This window comes from Phodopus roborovskii, unplaced genomic scaffold, assembly GCF_943737965.1.
Source record: "Phodopus roborovskii unplaced genomic scaffold, PHOROB, whole genome shotgun sequence".
NCBI classification, from domain to species: Eukaryota; Metazoa; Chordata; class Mammalia; order Rodentia; family Cricetidae; genus Phodopus; species Phodopus roborovskii.
Window position 1 is genome coordinate 98,707 of NW_026125291.1, and position 21,755 is coordinate 120,461.

Below are 21,755 nucleotides of genomic sequence, written 5' to 3' on the forward strand. Positions count from 1 at the left end.
CTACAGTGCTGTTAACAATATAGCATTGAGTTTGTAGAAGAATATGGATTTCTATCCTTTAAGAGTATTAGAATAATATGTTAAATGTCTAACAATTTCCTTCTAACTAGTGTATCAGAAGTTTAAATACAAATCTTACATTGAGGTTGCCTTGGATTCAAGCAGCATTTTAGATTAACATTTAGAGGAGTACCTTCAGAAAGGGACCATAGGAAATGGGAAGAAGCTTAGAGAAGTGACCCTTCTCAACCTTACAACTACTCTTGGGAAAGACAAAATATAGTGTTTTAAGTCACAACAAGCAATTTGCTGTTATTTTAAAGTTCTGAAGAATATATTAAGCTGCTGGGGCTGTTTCACTACATGCCTTCAAAGACAGTCAAGCTGATCAATTAGTATCAGGGATTGGGCTCAAACTACTGAAGTGCTATTCTTAGCTTTGTCATCACTACAGATTTTGCCTTTCATTAGACTTTTCCATTAGACTTTTCCACTACAACAGGGTTCCTCTACTGCTGAATAATGCTCAAATGACAAACAAAGCTTTTCCTAAACTCCTGCGGTTTCAGGCTTCTCTCCAGTGTGGATTCTCTGATGTCGAATGAGGCTCGATCTCTGAATGAAGGCTTTCCCACACTCATTGCATTGATAGGGCTTCTCCCCTGTATGTATTCTTAGATGCTGAATAAGACCAGTGTTCCCATTGAAAGCTTTCCCACATTCTTTACACTTATATGGTCTTTCCCCAGTATGGATTCTCTGATGTTCAATAAGGCCTGATTTCTGACTGAAGGCCCTTCCACATTCATTGCATTTGTAGGGTTTCTCCCCAGTGTGGCTTCTTTGATGGCCAATAAGATGTGAACTGCGCCTGAAGGTTTTCCCACACTCATCACACTCATAGGGTTTCTCCCCAGTGTGAATTCTCTGATGTCCAATGAGGTGTGAACTATGACTAAAAGCTTTTCCACATTCATTACATTCATACGGTCTCTCTCCACTGTGGATTCTCTGGTGCAAAATAAGGCCTGCACTCTGACTAAAGGCTTTCCCACACTGATTACACTGATAGGGCTTCTCCCCAGTGTGGATTCTCTGGTGCAGGATTAGACCTGTGTTCTGACTGAAGGCCTTACCACATTCCTTGCAATGATAGCGCTTTACTTTGTTGTGGATATCCTGATGGGAAAGAAGGGCTGACCTGTAACTGAAGGCTTTACTACACACATTACACTGATATGGTTTCTCTCCAGTATGTATTCTCCAGTGTCGAACAAGGCCAGAGTTCTGAGCAAAGCTTTTCCCACATTCATCACATTTATGCCGTCTCTCTTGTGTGGGAGTTCCCTGCTGCCTCTCTAATCTGCCCAGAAGGTCTCGGGTTTCTCCATGTGCAAGACCCACAATAACATCCCCGTTGCACTTAGCAGCTGTTTGTCCATGTGGCTGGATTCCAGAAGATATTACCTGTTTTGAAAATAATTCCTTGTTCTCACTCCTGGTCTCACCATCTGAAATAAACATGTAGTAAACAATCATTCTCAAAGTCACTTTCTATTTTCTATACTAGAAGAAAGGGGGAAATGAAGTTCTCATGGAAACTGTAAGCGAATACAAGATCCTCTACCCAAAATAGGGAGAGATACATATGCAGGTTGATCAAGCAGAAGTACCAAATGCCAACTTGGAAAGAGGTGCCAGGAAAAAGCAGTTTCCTGATAGATGAGTAAAATTGGAAAGGGATTAATTGAGAAGTGTAAGCTGGGAAGTAGGAAGAGAGAAAGAATTACAAGACCTACTGAGTGGATAGACTATGCCAAGCAGTCCTGAAAGGGGTGTAAGTATATAACTGGCTCATATGACAGAAACACTCTAATATGATGGCCCACGAGGAACTGGAAGAAAAGTGTGATGTCAGGGAGTACTACAGAGATGTCAATTTCTAAGTGGCAAATAGAACAGTACACACTATACAGATACAAACTCTAAGGAATTCTGAGTTGGAGAACAAAATGTTTCATTTCAGACCTCAGGAATCTTAATCTAATATTTGTTTTTTGAATTCTGAGTTTCATTTTTTAAGGAATTATTTAAAAAATTGTAAAGCAAATGTATGTCTATGTGTGTCACATGTGTAAAGTGTCTGCAAAGGCCAGAAAAAGGCATCATAGTCCCTACAGTTGGAGTTACTGGTGGTTATAAGGTACCTGATGTGGATGCTGGGAAATGAACTCCAGTCCTCCAGAAAAGCAGGAAGCACTCTTAACCACTGAGCCATCTCTTCAGCCCTGAGTCTTGAGTTTAAGTTCAACTAAATCCTCTAGAAATCTTATAAAGCTACCAGAAACACAACAAAGAGAAAATTCTTAAATTATAATAACTACAGCTCTCCTTACCCAGGGAGAACATGTTTCTGTATTTCTCAGGCCTGTTATTTCTATTCAGATCCTTCTGTGATGGATCAAGAAGCCACTCCTCTCGAATAAGAGACACAGCCATGTCTTCAATCTTTTCCAAAGTCTGAAACAAAAGAAGACCCTCATTTGGGGCCTAGAAAGGTTCCATAGCTCAAAACTACTGTTTAAGTAACTACAATGTCAGAAGAGGTGAAGAAGCAGGAATGGGCTATGCAAAGGGATGTGAAGAGCTGGGCAGAAGAGGAAAGTGCAATAGATTTATTGGGGAAAACCAAAGATTGGTTTGTTATTAAGCAAAAAGGATTCTGAGAACGTTCTTAAACAGATACTACTACAGACAGATACGGGCATCTTCCACAATATTGTCAGAGACATGGGCTTTTAGTGAGAATGAGCACAACTCACCTGGAACCCTGCAGTGAGAAGTCTAGCTGTCACCTCCTGATCTCCAGAACTTCCTTTCTGGGAAGGAGTAGGACTCTGAGTAGTAGACATGGCTGAGAGGAGAAAGGAGCTATGAATGGACTAGTCTTATTTTATGGTTGTGGGAGCCAGTATTCACTTATCCAAAATTACTTTTATTTCAGCATATACATGCCATGAATTTTGCACATAAAGTGCTGACATCTTGGACTCTAGCCCATGTCTATGGATGCCCATAGAGCATCTGTACTTTAATGTACCTGAACTTACATAGTCAAATAAAACTGATTTCCTAACAGGAGCTGATTTCTAATTTCTTCTCTACCAAAGTCCTATCTTTGTGTTTGTATGTAGCATTCCTTTAGATCCTGAAGTCCGAGAAAACTGAATATGAGAACTGACCAATTTGTTACCTTTCTGCTATCTACTATGACTGCCAGTGTCTGTTTTTCATGGGTAGTGAGCATCTTCTCACCAAAAACAACTTCATAGTTAAGCAACATGTCTTGGACAACAAGATTTAGGACTTCAGACAAGAATTATATAGTTAACTAAATAAAGTGTTTCTATGCTACTTATTTAGAAACAATAAAAATTCTTAGGCTTTTGACTAAGATCAAGTGCAGGAATATTAAAAATTCACTTATATGTTGTGGGATGGCAAATGCCGGTAGCCACAGCCCTTATGGTATAGGCAGGAGGGCCACCAAAAACTTGAGGCCAGGCTCATCTACCTAGTGAGTTCTAGGCCAGGCAAGACTACACAAAGAACTGGTTTCATAATGTAAAGAATATTCACTTATAGCAAACAAAGCATTATAAATCCTATAAATGGGAAAAAATCCTAAAACAATAAAGACAAATAAGCTAGAATATGCTGTTTTGTAAAAAATAAGGTAATTCTCAAAAAGTGATAGGAAAATACCAAAAAAAACCCACAAAACAAACAAACAAAAACAAAAACCAAACAACAAAGAAAAACAGATTTAAGGGGCGTCATCTAGCCAAATATGATCTAAGCACAGTTAACACAATGTTTCTGGAACAAAGAATTTATGTTTGTGGGTAAATAATAGCAACAAAATGGAAGGGTTGAGGACATAGCTCAATTCGAAGAGTGCTTGCCTTGGATGAATAAGGCCCTGAGTTAGTATTTAGCACTGCCTAAAACAACACACACACACACACACACATACACACACATACACACTCACAGGGCTAGAATAATGGCTCAGTGGTAAAGTGCTTGCTGTGGAAGTAAGAGGACATAAGTTCAGAGTCCCATCACCTACATAAAAGTCCTATGTCTCGAGCCCCAGTGTTGGGGGTTGGAAAAGAACAGAGACAGGTAGATACTTAGGGTTGGTAGGTCAGGTAGTCTAGCTGAAACATGGTAGACCTACGTGTTCAAGGAAAGATTCCATCTCACAAAAAAATAAAGTAGAGGGGCCAGAGAGAGCTTGAGGGGTAAAAGTACTTTCCATATAAGCCTAATGGCTCAAGTTCAATTCCTGGAACCTATGGTGGATAGACAACAGCAACTCTTGAAGAAAGTTGTTCTCTGACCTCCAGGTGTATGTCTGAGTACACACACTAGTAAAAATAATACAAGTAAGGTAGGGAGAAACAGAAGACACCCAACATGTCTCCACATGAGCATCCAGGGGTAAGCTAGAAGGGAAAAAAGTAATGTTTTCTCTTAAGATTAACAATGTAACAGCATAGAAGTAATGGCCAAGAAATTGCTGGTTTAGTAATAATCTCTGACTCAGTTAAGAAGCATCAACAAAGGGAAAAAAAATTAAACCTCCTGTTTTAGTAACACGTATGATAAAGATATTTACACACCTCCATGGGAATTTCCTCCTAGATTACTTAATTATAAAGGGAAGAATAGTAACTTTACAGTGATTAGTCTAGCAAGATTAGTCTTAAGTCATCAACGATAACATCACAATAGGTCAATTTCTGGAGTGTTCTTGCCAAATATATACAAGTTGAACCTAAATATGAGAAACTATCAAACAAACCTAATCTATAACCATTCTAATTCTAATCTATGTACTTCAAAACTGTTAAAGTCATGAAAAGAAAGACTAAGAAATAATGCCCAAAGTGCCAAATTAAAGGAGATTGAAGAGATTTATGACTAAATGCATGATCGTCATAGGGTGGGCTCTGGACCAGAAAAACAAAACAAAACAGACAACTAGCAAAACATGAGTATGAGCTATGGATTGGATCAGTACCACACCAGCACCACAATTTCTAACTATGTCATCTTACTGTGGTTATTGGAAATGTTCTCATTAAAAGAAAGACATGCTGTTATGACATTAGAAATATATAAAAAAGATGTCTGCTGTAAATGTACTGGAGTAACAAAGTTCTCTGTTTATAAGTTTACCATTAGAACTGATTGTCTACTGTCTTCTGGGCATGATATGGCCATTGTTCCCCTGAACCCTCAGCTGCTTGGCTGGATGCATAAGACCCATTAACTTTTGCCACACAGTGAGGAAGGATCACAAGCTCCCTCCCCCCAATACCATGTAGGGGAATTAAGTAGTGCTAAGAGCTTTTTTCAGTAGTGTAGCTGCTGCTAAGCTACTCATGTTCCTATTTAAAAAAAAAAAAAAAAAAAAAAAAATCCTTTATCCTATCCCTAATTAAACTCATTGGTTCACAAGTTAGTCTTCAATAAAGTTGTTTCTTTGTTGTTTCCTTCGTGCCCAACCTGGGGTGAACAGATGTTTATCTCTACAGGAAAAGTTCATAGACTACTTCTATGAACATTTAAAAGCAGAAGATTGGGTCTACTCAAACACAGATGCTAGTTCCTGAATGAGACAGGTACTCCAAATGTAAGTCTCTTTTCTTTCTACTTTCCTTACCCTTATAAGTGAAATCTGGTCTTTCTCCTCTGTCCTGTGGCTTCTGGGGCACTGGAGATTTATGTTTGATTGCCATTGGTTGGAGTTGAGTGCTTTGAGGTTCTGGTGCAGCTTCTGAAGAAATGACTTCTTCCCAGAGTACTCTGTGCCCATGTGTACGAGCTGAGACCTAGAAACAATGGGACAACTGATTTACAAAGAATTCCACTGGAGAGATGAAGTAGTAATAGAGTCAATTGGCCTTTGATGGGTTTTTGTATTTGGGAAAGCATGCAGTATAATCTCATTTACTTTCTAGGGCAACAAGAAACACTACATTAGCAAGAGAAGGGACTTTTTTTCTACTCAGTACTAAAGAAAGGACTTCTGTTGATGTTTCTCTACTACATCAAACACCGATATCTGTGCTACAACTCTAGGACAGAAAATAACAAGAGAATGAATAATGAAGAAAACTAAAACAGGGCCATACAATACCAGAACACTCTTTTGACAAGGAACTAGGAAGCCTATAACCTGGTAAGCAGGCATCTTTTAACTATTCAGGCAAGGCAAGAAGACAAAGAGAACAGTTTAGCAAGTTGGGCTTTAATTGTTTTGTCACAGCACCTTCCCCTACCACACACAGCAATGCACCTAGCACCTAGGACTCACACTTGCATTACATTTCTCTCCCCTTAATAACCATGAAACCAAGACAGCTTGTACCCAGTCATATCTGAGTAAAGAAGGTAGGGGGCCAAGGTTGATGTTGGGTGCATGAGCAAAGAACCATGCTTATTATGCCTGCTAGCAAACTATTTTTTTTTTTCTCTCAAACTTCATAAAAAGAAGCTCCAAATAACTGGGGCCCTTGAATACTCTCACTCAAGCGACCTGTCATTATTGAATGTCTTTCTTGCTTTGTACTATTGTTCTACCACTGAATAAAGTTTCCTTGCTACTTGTACAATTTGCATGGGTTCTTTATTTGAATTCCTTATATAAGAGGTCAAAAATGTGAAACATCTGACCTAAACCCTGACCACTAGTATACTCCATGGGTACTACAGAAGAAAAATAATGTAAGTTCCTTGTATATCATGGTTCCATTTAGCAAGCAAGGGCAATAATACATACAACTGTAGGGATCTTAGGATAAAAAATGGATTCTATCATTTACAAAACTACAAGTGCAACACATAGCACATGAAATAATTTTCATCCACATTTAACAGAAACCAATACACAGAATTTATTCCTCAAAGTGAAGCCAATGTCTTCTTACCCAGCTTCTAGGAATTCACAGTCACGGCATGCACAGTTACTTACTGGCTGTCCTAGGATATTAATCTGCCTTTCCAAGTCCTCCAACAGGGTCACCACCTCCTCTCCATTTTCTAATTGGTGTTCTTTAACCAGAGTCTGCAGCTCCCCTGGCAGGATGGTCAGGAACTGCTCCAGCACCAGCAGCTCCAGGATCTGTTCCTTGCTGTTCAAGTCTGGCCGTAGCCACTGATGGCAAAGTGCACGGAGCTGTATCAGAGCTTCCCGGGGTCCTAATGTCTCCTGGTAGCATAACTGCCTGAAGCGCAGGCGGAACAGTTCTTGGCCAGGTATATTATTTTCATGCACACTAGATTCCTCATCCCAACCATGATCCTCCTCTATCTTGACAATGACAAGATCCTCTTCAGGAGCCTGATCTGGTGGAGATGGGGCTGAAGGCTTTCTTGATTCTGCAGCCATTTAGGGCCAGAAAAGCTTAAAAGGCCCTTTCCTTTACCTTCTATACCTTCTTAAAAGTCTTCAGTGGACCTCCAGGGCACTTCTTCCAGAACAGAAAATGATAAATATGTTAAGGTATGGCAAAAGTTTTAGTAACTTACCCAGATACCTCAATAAGGTCTCCTAAACAATTTTCCATGACAAACACACCCAGGGTACAAATCCTTCCTTTTGGCTTCTTGTTTAGGATTGTGGAGGATAGAGATTCAACCTAACTGAAATTCTGTACTTAATACCAGGCAATTCTCAGTATCACTCACTAAACTACTCGTAGCACCTTGTACACCTCCCACTCTCAACTTTTTTTTTTTTTTTTTTTTTTGTATCTCAGATCTCAACCTTGTTCTTATTAACAGATGAGGTAAGTTTCTCTACCCTCTACTTCAAGAACCTTTTAACTCTTTCTCTTTATTACCTAAGACTCAGCATCCTACTATCGCTCCCTATCTTCTCCTTCCCTACACCTGCCTGGTTTCAGGGCTAACTCTTGGACTCCACCTCTTAAAAATCTATTTGAAACACTGGATCTGCAAAGAACCAGGATATCATATTAACATCTACAATGGCCAAATCTAAACTCACATACCAATGACCTTCCAGAATGTTACAGAAATAAAATATAGTAGTGTTTGAGTTTGACATCTTTCACTTAGCACAAGACACCTGATATTAATTAATCAATGTTGTGTCTGTTTATTCTTACATAAATGAGAATTTATCTATTCCCCACCAGTTGTTTCCTATGATTATGTGCACACATATTCTTCTTGTATGCAGTTTTAATTCACTGGGGTAACTTATTTTCTTAGTAATATCGTTGAACACATGTATATTTTGATGAAGTGTCTATTTAAAAATTTTGGCTCACCTTGCTTTTTTTGTTAGTCTCATTCTATAACCAAAGAGCAGCAAACCTGTGATTTTCCCACCTCAACTTCCTAAGTGCTGGGACTTGATTTATGTATTTATTTAACTTGTTTCGACTATAGACAGGGTTTTATCGTAGCCTAGTCTAGCCTGGAACCTAATGTGTAGCCCAAACTGATCTTTAAGTTGTGATCCTCTTGCCTCTATCTCTCAAATATTAGGATTACACGCATGTGTCATCATGCTTTACCCAGTACTATTTTGTAATTGAGGTTTTATATTGTTTGTAAGATTTGAGAACTCCTTACATATTCTGGATACAAGAGATATGTGATCTAGAAATATTGACTCCCTTCTATTTTTAAAATAATGGCCTTTGAAGAAATTTATACTTTTTTTGGAGCACAAGTTATCAAAGTTCTTAAGAATTGTACTTTTGAGCTGGGCATTGGTGGCAGAGGCAGGCGGATCTCTGAGAGTTCGAAGCCAGCCTGGTTTACAGAGCTTGTTCCAGGACAGGCTCCAAAGAAATGCCTGCTTAACCTCAAATCACAAAGATTTTCTTCTAAAGGTTTATAGTTTTAGGTTTTACTTTTAAGTTCTATGGTTGCTGGGAGCCTTGTGACTTCTTTGGGGGACAAGGCCTGAGAATAGCATGAACAATTTCTCCTTTTGGCAAGGCTTGGTAGAATTTAACCCATTTTTGGCAAGGCCAATGGATAGTTTGCTGTATAATTCTGGGAATGACCTCAGGAGCATATGTGCTACTTGCTCTCCTCGCTTTCCTTACACTAATCATATTGCTGGCTACTCCAGTTCCACTTTCTTAAAGGCATAAATGAAATGGCTATTCCATTAGGAAAACTTTCCCCTAATGACTCTCCTCTTGGTAAGCCAAAGGAGATGTTAAAAATATACAGTGGATCTGTTTCAGTTTCCAAAGCCTTTGATGTTTCAGGTGTGACCAAGAACAGGATGTTGCCTTTCCAATGCACTGGCCTGAGTCAGACAAGTTCTTGACAATATTACAAATTTGCTTAATTGTCCTGAGAGAAAGATTCTAACTACAAGAGTCTAAGAGTAATGTAAATGAATAGATGATATCAAGAGTTAATGGGAAAAGTTTAAGAACAGGGAATGAAGCAGACTCACAGAAACCCACAATGCCCTCATTTCTATAACTGTACCAATACTGTAGGAGACAACACTGTAGGAAGCTGAGAGGAAGGGGACATGAGAACAAGAGATAAGCAATGTCAACTACTAAGAGTAAGCTTTTAAGTTATGTAGTTTATAGGATGATCTGTGATAGAGTAATAGAGAATGAAGAATGAAGTGATTCAGCCTTGGTTGATAAGTTGATTGTGAGAGTTTAGACTTGATTAGAGGCAAACATTAACCCTAGAAGCTAAAATTCCCTTTCACTTTGCATGATGATGTAACTGCAAATGCTGCCAACTGGGTACACTGTCCTACCTGTAGGTGTGTCTAGTTAGAAAAATTCCTTTGTTGCTTGTTACACTGCCTATGCTTTTAACATTAGAGCTATGAACTAAGTAGATAATGGTTACCAGGGGGAACACTGGGGGATGGAAGAAGAATGAGACAAGGAAACAAATCTGCAATTATAATAATTATTATTGGAAACTTAAGGAAGCAAATATGATTGTAAAACTATTCATGCAAACTATTGAAATTGTACAAATAAAAAAGCTTACATTACTGGGGGCCACTTGTTTGAAATGGAGATTTCTTCCTTTACCAATAAGCTTTTTTCCCCCTCAATATTAAAGCCAGAGCTGAGTAAAAAATTAGACCTCTTATCCTCCTCTATAATAATTTTGTGCATACAAACTGCAATGTTGGTAAGCACCTATAGACAAAAACTGACCCTTCCATATTATCCTTAAAGAACAACCTGTCAGGTTTATCAACTTGAGAATGTAAAAGGCAACAATCTTATGCTTCTTCTGGATCTAAAATGTTCAAGTCTTCACAACAAAGAAAGGACAACTTAACAAATAATACTGGCTTTTTAATAGGTGTAGGAGAAGTACTTTCCCATCAGATTAGGTTGAACTTGAGAAACATCTTGTTACTGAGTGCAAACCAGGAAAGACAATCTCCAGGCTTTAGATATCAAGGAAAAGTAAAAGAAACAAACACTATGCTTTGTAGTTATCTCAGATTGCATCCACTGAATATTTATCTTTTGGAGATTTCTAAAGTTATTTTAATAGAGGTTTAAGCATGGGAGTTAAGAGAAATGGCACTTAGGAGAGGGCCAGAAACAAGTGTGGGCATGAGCTCCTCAAAGGCCGCTGCTTTGATGAATGCTTTTAAGGTTCACCATATTCTTATATCTAACCACAAGAGGAACTCAAAACGTCTCCTTCACTAAAATAGTGACTGTTGCATAACTACACTTCATTGAATTTGTCAAACACAAAGTATGTTGTCAAGTGGTGGTCAACATCTTACAAGTCTGACAAAGATTACAAAGACTTTTTTAGAAATGAGAAGTTTCAAGCATCTCGTTCAGTTAGCTTTAATAAATTAAGTAAGCAGAGTATTCTGAATTCGGTTTAATTTTGTTACCCCGGAATTACTGTATTTCTTTCTTTTACACACAACTGCCCAGTTATCACATCAACCATTTGCTGAGCAGGAAAAAAAAAAGTAACAAAATAAATAAACGGTTTCCATGAGAAACAGAAGCTTTAAAAGAAAGCGGTATCTTTAAAAAATGAATTTTGAGAACGAAAGGCAGAAAATTGCTGAGTTGATACACGGGCCGGCTTTGCAGGGAAGAGCGTCTGCACTGCAGCACACGGCTGGCGACTGGCGATGAAAGGAGGGTGGACCCCGTAGGAAGTTGGGGCCGGTGTCGGCCTGCTCAGCGGGCGCAGGCCCTCTGCCGACCCGCTCCCCGCGCGCCCCTGCTCGGCCGAGCGCACTCACCGAGAGCTCCGCACGCTGCCCGAGGGCGGAAGGCGGCACAGCGCGGACCGGGAAGAGCGCGAGGAGACGCGACGGACACCGAACCCAGGCGGGACCCCTCCAGCCGTTAACTTCTAAACCCTCGGAGCCGCAGAACCGGCCAGCACGCATCTTGCCCCCACAGCCACTTCCGGAAGCTCTCTAGGAAGCCCGGAGGTCTTACAGCTCTATGGTCGGTCCGCGAAGGGCTGGAGCGCCGCGCCTCCTGGCTGTCAGAAGCTCCAGGTGGATGGCTTTGCTGTTGGGACTGTGGACATCCCGACGAGTATCAATACCTTTATGTCACCCAAGCTTTTGCCTGGCCAGTCTCGGGCTTTAACTGGCAAAGGTAAGGATTGGGTGGCTGATCGCAGATCTTGGCTGGGCTCAGGAGGGCGCTTACTATGCCTAACGAATTTCTCTTTACTCCTCTCAGATCACCTGTGCTTAGATTCCTGTTAATGCTCATGAATTACTCCCAACATTCATTTCAAATTAAAGAATATAAGCCTTTACAGTACCTGAAAAGAGTAGTACATCTTACATTATAGAGTTCACAGTGACCACTGCTTTCCCCTTGACTGATACTCTTACCATTGGAAACGACAAAAGTTCCACAAAATTACCACACCCCGTCTTAAGGTCTAAAGAGGATATTTAGGCTATTAATAATGGTGGGAAACAATCAACAGTGATTTACTTTTTACTTTCAAAATTGACTTTTTATCTATTTTAAGTTGTCAAAACAGAGCTGGTGGGTCTCAGATATCATCTGGGGGAAATGAAGCAGAAGAAATTTTAGTGTTTTGCCCAGTGTCATGTATTGAATGGCCAAGCGAAAACCTAGAACAGATGGTAGAACTCAAGGCCAACCAGGAATCCGCAAGCTTGGGACACAAATGAACAATGAAAAGGCTTGTCTTTCTTTCCTTCTTTCCTTCCTTCCTTCCTTCCTTCCTTCCTTCCTTCCTCCCTTTCTTTTTTCTCCCTCCATTTTAAAGACAAAGTCTATTTGTAACCCTAGCTGGCCTCAAATTCAGGGAAAATCTCTTGCTTTACCTTCCTAAGTGTTGGGATTATAAACATAAGACAACACACTAGGTTAAAAGTTTTTTGAAGTAACAGTTGATACTTCTTTCAAAACTGAACTATATTAAAAGGGAATATTTTACTTATATTCTTTGGTTAGAATTTTTAAAAGATGACAAATTTTGCCCACATTAAGAATACTCATGGACTCTAAGGTACACTTTGATCAGTAATTAGGCCTGAGCATTAAGGAACTTTTGGTAATAGAACTTATTTACTATATGAATTCTCTAATGTTCAAGAGCTGAATTTACACACAGGTCTACCACACTTACTGCACCCATATGGTTTTCAGTTGTGTGGATTCTTTGATGTTGAATAATAGCTGGGTGCTCACAGAGATCTTTTCCACACTCCCTACATCTACAGGGCTTTGCTCCAGTGTATACTCTAGAATGTTCAACAAGATGTGATAATTGAATGAAGGCCCCCCCCCCCACATTTATTACATTAGTAGGGCTGCTCCCCAGTGTAACTTCTTCTCTGAGCTACTACTGAAAGTTCTGTCACATTCACCACATTTTTATTGTCTTCTTTCCCTCTGTCGTCATTTTGATCACCTTCCATTTTCAACAGCATCTTTGGATTCAGGGTGCTGAGAGCTATCTTTGCTAAGTCTGTTGATAACCCCAAGAAATTCTATATCTGTGGGCATATCTTCCTTCTGTAATGACTCTTCATTCTCAGAACTGGTTTTATCACCAGTAATAAAGAGTACACAAAAAGATACTATTCTAGGGTTGAGAAATAAAAAGTCTATGGAAGAAATAATGTATAAATATGAAATAATAAAAACAAAATATATTATCACATATTTGGTACTATTTTGGTTTTAGTAATATTCTAGCATACTGTCTCAATATTGAAAACAAATACCAAAAAGTTTGAAAGGGAAATAGAAGAAGAATAATTTATTTGAGAATTTGTTGAGAGGAAAAGGTTAAATATGGATCAAGGGATTATCTAGCAATACTGCATTGTGGGAAACGGAGAGAATGTAAATATGCCAAGTATATAGAGGGGCAGCAAGGCCAGAGGAAAATGAGACAGAGAGACTGCTGGACAGAGGACAATGGGGGACAGAAAGATCAAAGGATAATGAAACCAACTGTAGAAGAGAGGATAAAGATATAGAGTATCTTCAATGCTTTCCAGGATTGATCAATGTATTGATTTTATAATTGACAATACTAAGAATGCCACTTTGCATATAGTACAAAATAGAATAAGTATGGTTGGGGCCATTTCAGAAATTGTTGGGAATTCTGTCTTAATCACAAATAAAAATCCATTTAATGATTTTGTTTTTCTTTATAACACAGTTCCATTGTAGTTCAGGTTGGCTTCAAAGTATGTATTTGAAGATGGCCATGAACTCTTTATATCCTCCTGCCTCTACTCCTGAAATGTTGGGATTACAGGTGTGCCTCATCATGCCTGACCCACATAACAGTTTTTAAAAACATGACTCAAGTCAACAACTGAAACAGAAAGTTAAAAAATCAAACATTCTAACTTGATACAACCAAAGATATACAATACCATTGATTTGATACATGCTGAGGAACAATGGCAGGCAAATGTAAAAACATACTTTGTTTTCCATAATTAAATTATTTTTCTATGAAAACTTTGTATGTGTAGTAGAAATTCTGAGATCTATAAGATGCAATAGCATTATTTTTGAGATGAGGTGCAGTGTTTATTGTCATTGCATGGTTTGATGACATGCACAGTGCTCATGTTGTGTGTTCAGAAGCACATCTGCAGGGACATCATGTATTACACACAGGCAAATGCCAGAAATGTTTTGGATTTATTAGTTTACTGAGAGATCCACCCAGCCTCACTGTGACGCTGCGCACAAATGAGCATGGTCACAGGTGCATAGGTAGGCGTGTGGTATTTGGTCTGGGGTCTGGACAGGCTTGCTCTCTCTTGCTCCAGATCCAGTCAAGGAGGGCAGCCAGGTGTGGGTCCTCGGAGCAGGGACTTGGTGGCGGTCATCTGCATCGTGTGTAAGTGATTTCTCCCCAAATAAAATTATATTAATCTATATTTGACCCAGTCCTGTGAATCTTGTACTTTGCACCAGTTATTTATTTCACATTACCTGTTTGACTTTGAATTCTCACTTGTTACATGTTCACAAGTCTTTGGGTTATAACACTGAATCTTTTTGAATACAGACACTTGTACTTTTGTGGGGATTTTGATTTTTGAGACAGTGTGATACTCTGTGTTGTCCACACTGGCCCGCAACTCTTGATCTCTCTGCCTTATCTATTAGTATTCTACAATTGCACGTTTGGTTCACCATGCTCACCCCGTTTGTACTTTTATTAGTGCTAAGTCACTCATCATGAAATCCACTAGAAATATTCTTGTTTGCATGTACTTGTCAACTCAGAGTTACATATTTTTTTTTCTTTGACAACCCAGTAGTTGAAAAAAAAGTCCTAATTATGTCTTCTTCCCTTTTCAACTTTCTGCTACAAATATTATTCAATGCCTTCTATGCCAGATACTATTCTGAAAAGTAGAACTAGTTTTGAGCAGAACAATGTGTGCTTACTTTCATGGAATTTATAGTGTGTCTGTGTGTACTGGACATTATTTTATTACTGCACTTCTACCATAAGGAAGTATTACTGGGTCTAATCTTGTGATAGTCTCAGTATGGATTATCATAGTGTCTCTAATTTCAAGGTGGTAAACAGACATGCCATACCCAAAGGACAGAGTTCCTTAACCTTTTTGACACTCTTGCTAATTTCATGACTAAATTTCAATTCTATTTTAAAGGTGGATCACACATGTTGCATACTCTAAAGGCTTTCTCTGACTACCTTCTCCCCATTATATAACTTATTAGTATGTTTATTTTCTGCCTTTGGCACAGCTATTTCTATGAAAGCACTAATTGTATCTACTTTCCTCACTATTGCTACTCCTTACACAAAGTGATACACAAAATGATATATTATTTACTGAATGATGAGTGATTTAATATTTCTAGGAAATCCAGTGTCAACACTAATCACAATCCTTTTGCTGTTGAGAGTCCCAGAGTCACCCATAAATTGCGTTTCCCTGGGTTAAGGCTGGAGATATATTACATGCTTAGGTAGATATGGAGGCAGTGTTGTCTTAGAAAACCCTCCCAGAACATTAACCCAGGCTGAATCCCAAAACTGTAGGCTTATCTGGGCACCTGACTAACCAACAGTGCACATGGTCCCCAGGGAATTTTCCATAATGTACAGGACCCAGTTGCATGGTATAAAAATACCTGCAGTGGAAACAGGATAGAAGCTTATCCATGGAGAGAAAGCTAAATTGCAAACTTCAGTAGGCCGCCATAAAGTCCTTATTCTATTTCTGCTAGTTGTTTGTAAGCTCTTGATTTAATGATGTTACTTTTGCTTGTTCTTTAAATCATGGCACTCCCATCGTTTCTGCTGTATGTTGCAAACTCCTGATTTGAAAGTCATTTACTATTTTCTACTTGCTATTCATCCTTTTACTTTTGCTTGCTGTATCATTAATAAACTCATTCAATTGAAATTGCAAGACTGACTATCATAGATCATTGTATGTACATATAGAACATCTGGTTCTATGAATCTACTTGTAATATATGCAGAAACATTTCTTCAAGTAGGACTACTGGGTGGAGCATATAAGTACCAAACCTGTGTCTTATAGAATGTCTGTCTAATTTGTGATCTAATTGTTCAGGTTTAAGCAATAGTATTTAATACTCTCTTTAATGGTTGGCTTGAAAGATTTATTATTATTTTTAATTAAATAGGTATGCTAAATTATTATGATTACTAATGAAACTAGATATTTAAAAATATTTCTGGCTAGTGGGATGTGATGTGCATGTCTTTAGTCTCAGTACTGAGGAGACAGAGGTAGGCAGACCTCTGCGAGTTTGAGGCCAACATGATTTACATAGTTAGTTCCAGGTCAGCCAGGGCTATGTAGTAAGAGCCTGTCTCAAAATATTTATTTCCATTCTATATATTTCCATTACTATGGCATAATTGTTTGTATCTTTTGTTCATTTTTCTATTGGCTTCTTTAAACTTTTAACAATGAATAGTGTCAATATCTATTTCATTAATTCTTGTAACACAGGGTCTCATGTAACCTAAGTTGTTCACAGACTCACTCTGTAGCTCAGATGCTCCTGCCTCAGCCTCTCTAGTACTGAGATTACAGATAATAGTCACCATATATATAGACCAGGTTGGTCTTGAACTCACAGAGACCCTCCTGCCCCTGCCTCCTAAGTGCTGGGCTCCATGAGACCCTGGCCCTAGTTTTGCATTTTTATACAAGAGAATGATGTGTGCAACATCATCCAAAAATATATGGCACCCTAATATATAAAGCATATATAAAATGAAAATATATTTAAAAAGTATATATTTACATAAAATATATATTTATAAAGTACAAATATATAAATTAAATATAAAGCAACCTAAGGACTATCCAATCACCATTTTCACCAATCTCTTAGGTGGACTAAGATACAGGTTAGTTTATTCAACAACATTATTTTTAAATGCCATGTTCCTGCCTACACCTCTTGCCTACATGCTTAGAATATTCTTATCATTCCTATATAAAGTTGGCTACCATGAGTGCACATTATAGATATTATGTTTGTTGCTTTCATAGGTTTCTAACTCTTTCTGCCAATGTATAATATTTCCTTTTTGCCTTCTTGATGATTCAGATTAAGTGCTGTCTCTTGCAACTTCACCTGATTTCTTTGACCTCACCGATCTCTTCATCCTTTGACTTCATATTGTCCTTCCAGTATGAGCCTTTCATAACAGTGTCTTTATTTTTTAATGCCTTTTTATGCAGGACAATTTGGTTACAGAATGGAAAGGAGCCATTCTGTACCCCCTGTGGCATATACCCCTATTAATTTAGACTGTTCTCGTCCTTCCTTCCTTCCTTTTCTCCCTCCCTCCCTCCCTCCCTCCCTCCCTTTCTTCCTTCCTATTTTTTTTTTCTTTTGAGACAAGATATCATTATATAGCTTGATCTGGAACTCGATATATAGACAAGGCTGGCTTCATACCCTTAATGATCCTTCTGCCTCTGTCTCCTGAAATCTGGGATTACATGCGTGTACCACCACACCTGACAATTTAGGCTGTTTTAATGATACAGTCAAATGTTAATTTCATATTTTATTGTGACTTTTCAGGGCTTTAAGATCTACATATTTGTCTGTAGCAATAAAATATTATGGTGTTCAAATGGATAAGATCTGTGGTTATGTCAGTTTTAGAATTGTGTAGCAAATTGGGGTTGATGACAAGTTTCATTAAGTATTTAATGATAGCTTTTAAAGGACAATAAAAATAATGATGTCACCAGGCTTTCCTGCCCATTGAACTCCTCTTAGAGCAGTGTAAATCACTAGAAAAGCATCTTGCCTGGCCAAGAGTCTTTATAAAAGTCCCCTTCAGCTCACTGTTTCTTAAGCTGTAAATGAAAGGATTCAATACAGGGGCTACAACCATGAAAATCACTGAAGCCGCTGAATCTTTTTCATTTGAATGGTTGGATGAAGGGCTCATATAGATTCCTGCGATAGCACCATAGAAAAGAATAACCAAGGCAAGGTGAGATCCACAGGTTGAGAATGCCTTGAGTTTTCCTTGAATAGAATTAATTTTCATCACAGCAGAGACAATGCGACCATAGGATGCTAAGATACACACTGATGGTACCACAAAGATCAGTCCCACCACAAACAGAACCATCAATTGATTGAGACTGGTATCAGAACAGGAGAGAGGGAGGAGAGAATTGATGTCACAGAAGAAATGGTGGATGATGTTTTTAGAGCAGAAATGCAATTGGGCCATCAAGAGGGTATGCAAGAGAGGATTCAAAGTGGCAATGAGCCAAGACAAAGCTACCAGAGAGGTGCAGAGGCGTGGGGTCATAATTGTTGTATAGTGCAAAGGATGGCAGATGGCTACATAACGGTCATATGCCATCACAGTGAGAAGAAAATTGTCCATGTTAGCAAACATCATACAGAAATACATCTGAGCCAGGCATCCAGGGTAGGAGATGGATTGCGACTTGGTTTGGATGTTCAGTAGCATCTTGGGCACTGTAGCTGAAGGAAGGCAGAGGTCTACCAAGGACAAATTGGCAAGGAAAAAATACATAGGTGTGTGGAGATGATTGTTTGAGCCAATGGCTAGCAAGATCAGTAGATTTCCAAATAGTCCTGTTAAGTAGAGACAAAGGAAGAGTGCAAAGAGGAGCCCTTGCTGCCCTGGCCAACTCGAGAAGCCCAGAAGGAGAAACTCAGAGATGCTAGTTTGGTTTTCCATTTCCATGTGATGTACCCGTATGAAGAACTGTAGAGAGAATAAAGTTTCATTTGCTAAAACATGACTTCCCTTGGTATTTTTTTCTTTAAATATATACCCAGTCTTAGTGACCTTTACCAAATGGTCTTCTTTTTAGGCTGTTTTGTCTTTCCTCTGATGCTCTCTGCCAAACTTAAGTGAACAATGAGTGTGCCTTTCCACTTCATCTGTTGCCTTTATGCCTATCTTCTTTTGCTTTAAGCTCACATCATTAGAGATCTCTATAGGGCCTTCATCTTTACTGTTCAGTAGGCAGAGAGGTTCTTTCACTGCTAAATTTTTATTAGTGTGTATGAATTATACAAAGTAAGATGATTTATTATGACATTTCTATTCAAACCTGGTTTTCTTATACTCACTACATTACCCTATCTTCTCTTCCCCTCCACCCTCTGGAAATATCAAATTGTTCTCTTTTATACAACTATTTCTTCCCCCTAGACTCCTCTTATATATTCAGCATTGTGTGTGGATGCTTGACTCTCTTCTATGTTCAAACATATCCATAGGTCTGACATGATTAATAGCTCCTTGCCCAACACTGATATATGAGTGAGATTCTCTTCCCCAGACATTTGTCCATCACCATGACAACCAGTCAGATACCTCTCATTTAGACTATGTAAGCTGATGTTTAAAGTAGCCCATCTCCTTTTGATTCAAAATAAAAATAAATTCATTTTCCCAACAAATGTATTAAGTTAAGCCTCCAAACATTTTGCTTGAACTACAAACAAAAAAATTCAAGTAAGTCTAATACATGGCTATACAATGGGTATAAAGCTAAAGGAGAACATGGGTGTAAAAGTTTACTTTAAATTCTTTTATGTTTTAACTGTAACTGCAAATAAGGGGCTCATGGACACCAAATATCATCATAGTATTTCGTCAGTTACTGCATTTCTGGGAGTTGTAGAAAACAACATAGTAATGCAAGAGTTCTTCAATAAAGTCAATGGTATTAAGGTAACACTTCTATAGGGAGATGAACTACTATCAGAACAGATGAACTTTGAAAGAGCAGAGAGATTCTATAACATGGGCTTGTTTAGTCAGTGTTGAAATCAGATTCCACCACCTGTGGGCTCCAGTCACCTCTTGGTTCCATGCACCTGTGGGCCCCATCACCCGTGGGCTGCATTGTCCAATTTGATACTCATTGTCTCTGCCCTGTATGATTGCAATCTAGTTTCCTCAACTTTCCTACCTATAATCCTCCATCTGTGAGTACCACTTTAATCCCTCCTGGAGGATTATCTTTCAATATAAAAGGTTAATCCATTTTTTCTTCTTAAACTATTCTGATTTTTTACAATTAAATTTTCCGTTAGTATATAAAGGGATGGGTTTCTTTGTGACATTTCATACATACATTATTCTACTTTGTTCTTAGTCACCTTCTCACTGTCTTGCTCCATTCCTTCTCTTTCTTGCTTGCTGGTCTCATAAATAATGTTGCCTTTGCTTTTATGACATTACTTTCTCTTGCCCCCTCCCTTTAAACACTCTCTTCCTCACATAGTCCACTTTCTGCTTGGAAGAAAACATGCAGTATTTATTTGTGTTTCTGAGTCTCTCTTAATTTGTTTAACATGACAGCCACCAGCTCATCTATTTTCCTATGAACATGGTATATTTGTTTTTCAAGATCCACTGTCTTATATAGGAAAGACACCCAAGAACTGACAGACAGGATCAAATGCAAACAAAACAAAACAAAACAAAAATCCCTTCTGATATTTTTCAACTCAATTCAAATTCCAAATCCTGTTTCACGGCCCACAGTGTCAGAGCCATTCTTTACCTCTTGATTCTTATTTCTTCATATGATCATCTTTTGTTTTACTTTTAGAATTTTCTGACACACACTGAAATTGAACCTCTCTATGGATTTTTCTATTTTGGAAGGCTCCAACTACCCTATCTAAAACTTTTCTAAATTATGATGCTGTCTTTATATAACTCTATTATCTGGAGTATTCTTGTCTCTCTATTTCTTTTTATTTGAATCTTCTCCTGTAAGTGGTAAAGTTCATATGCACAGAAAAATTTAAACTACTACATACATAGAATAGTGTCTGACATAGATCTTCAGTATGTATTTGTTCAATAAATGAATGACTCTTACTGAAGACTCAGGAACATTTTCTGCTATTGTTAGATAGAAGTATGCTCCCCCAGTATACAATTATGGTATATACTTTTCTTGCTAACCATGTATATACAGTTGTTTTCAATATGATGGACCTGAAACTTATTCATCTTTCTAGAAACCTCAGTTTTATAAGTAATTTATATTTGTTTATCATCAGGCTAAGCTTTTTTTTTTAAATGGGTTGACTGTATGAGACTCCTTTGTTGAATTATGGATTGATATTCCAGCCCACTGGCTTGTGTCTGAGGCAGAGGGTTGAAGAGTCTATTTGTGAAAACTAATGAAAATGAAGGGACTCTCCTAGATCACTTTTAATTGGCTGAATCATAAGGTGAGAATCTGAATGCAAGCACACTGGTGCTTTGAAAGCCAGAGAAACACATGTCAAGTGAGAATTCTCAGAAATGGTTAGAACCTTTTTTCCATAATCCAAGGACTTACTGTAGTAAAACACCAACTTACCCTTTCTAATTGCTCTTGTTCTAGATCTAAAAGATAGCTATGATATCAGAATTCATAGGTTTGATAGTACTATATCACTTGGCAGTTTATTCTACATAGCACTTAAAATTTGTTGAATAGATGTTCTCTAGTGTATTGAAGAGTATAAGGGATATATTTTCACAATAGTCTATAAAGAGACCACAGATGAGGAGAAAGGCAAGCTATGCACTTTGCAGGAAGCAGAATTTAATTTATTGTAGGGTTCTTCTTGTGCCTTCCTTCATTTCCACGTCACATT

At 38.3% G+C, this 21,755-nt stretch overlaps 2 protein-coding genes across 2 annotated transcripts in view; both read right to left on the bottom strand.

Annotated features, from left to right (window-relative positions):
- LOC127234160 (zinc finger protein with KRAB and SCAN domains 8) overlaps positions 1–11,616 on the bottom strand; it is a 26,186-nt gene extending 14,570 nt beyond the window's left edge. Inside the window, exons 1-6 of the mRNA XM_051200965.1 lie at positions 11,330–11,616; positions 7,046–7,544; positions 5,735–5,903; positions 2,823–2,914; positions 2,397–2,520; positions 553–1,511 (exon numbers count right to left, since the gene is read on the bottom strand). Coding sequence (XP_051056922.1) covers positions 553–1,511; positions 2,397–2,520; positions 2,823–2,914; positions 5,735–5,903; positions 7,046–7,462 — 1,761 coding nt within the window. The 5' untranslated portion in view covers positions 7,463–7,544; positions 11,330–11,616. The remainder of the gene's footprint in view (positions 1–552; positions 1,512–2,396; positions 2,521–2,822; positions 2,915–5,734; positions 5,904–7,045; positions 7,545–11,329) is intronic.
- Positions 11,528–18,852, bottom strand: LOC127234168 (putative olfactory receptor 1F12P). The gene is made up of 4 exons (XM_051200977.1): positions 17,905–18,852; positions 17,217–17,311; positions 12,997–13,125; positions 11,528–11,615 (listed from the first exon to the last, which is right to left on the bottom strand). The coding sequence occupies exons 1-4, from the start codon at positions 18,823–18,825 to the stop codon at positions 11,528–11,530; spliced, it is 1,233 nt and encodes a 410-aa protein (XP_051056934.1). The 5' UTR covers positions 18,826–18,852.
- Positions 18,853–21,755: the final 2,903 nt, after the last annotated feature.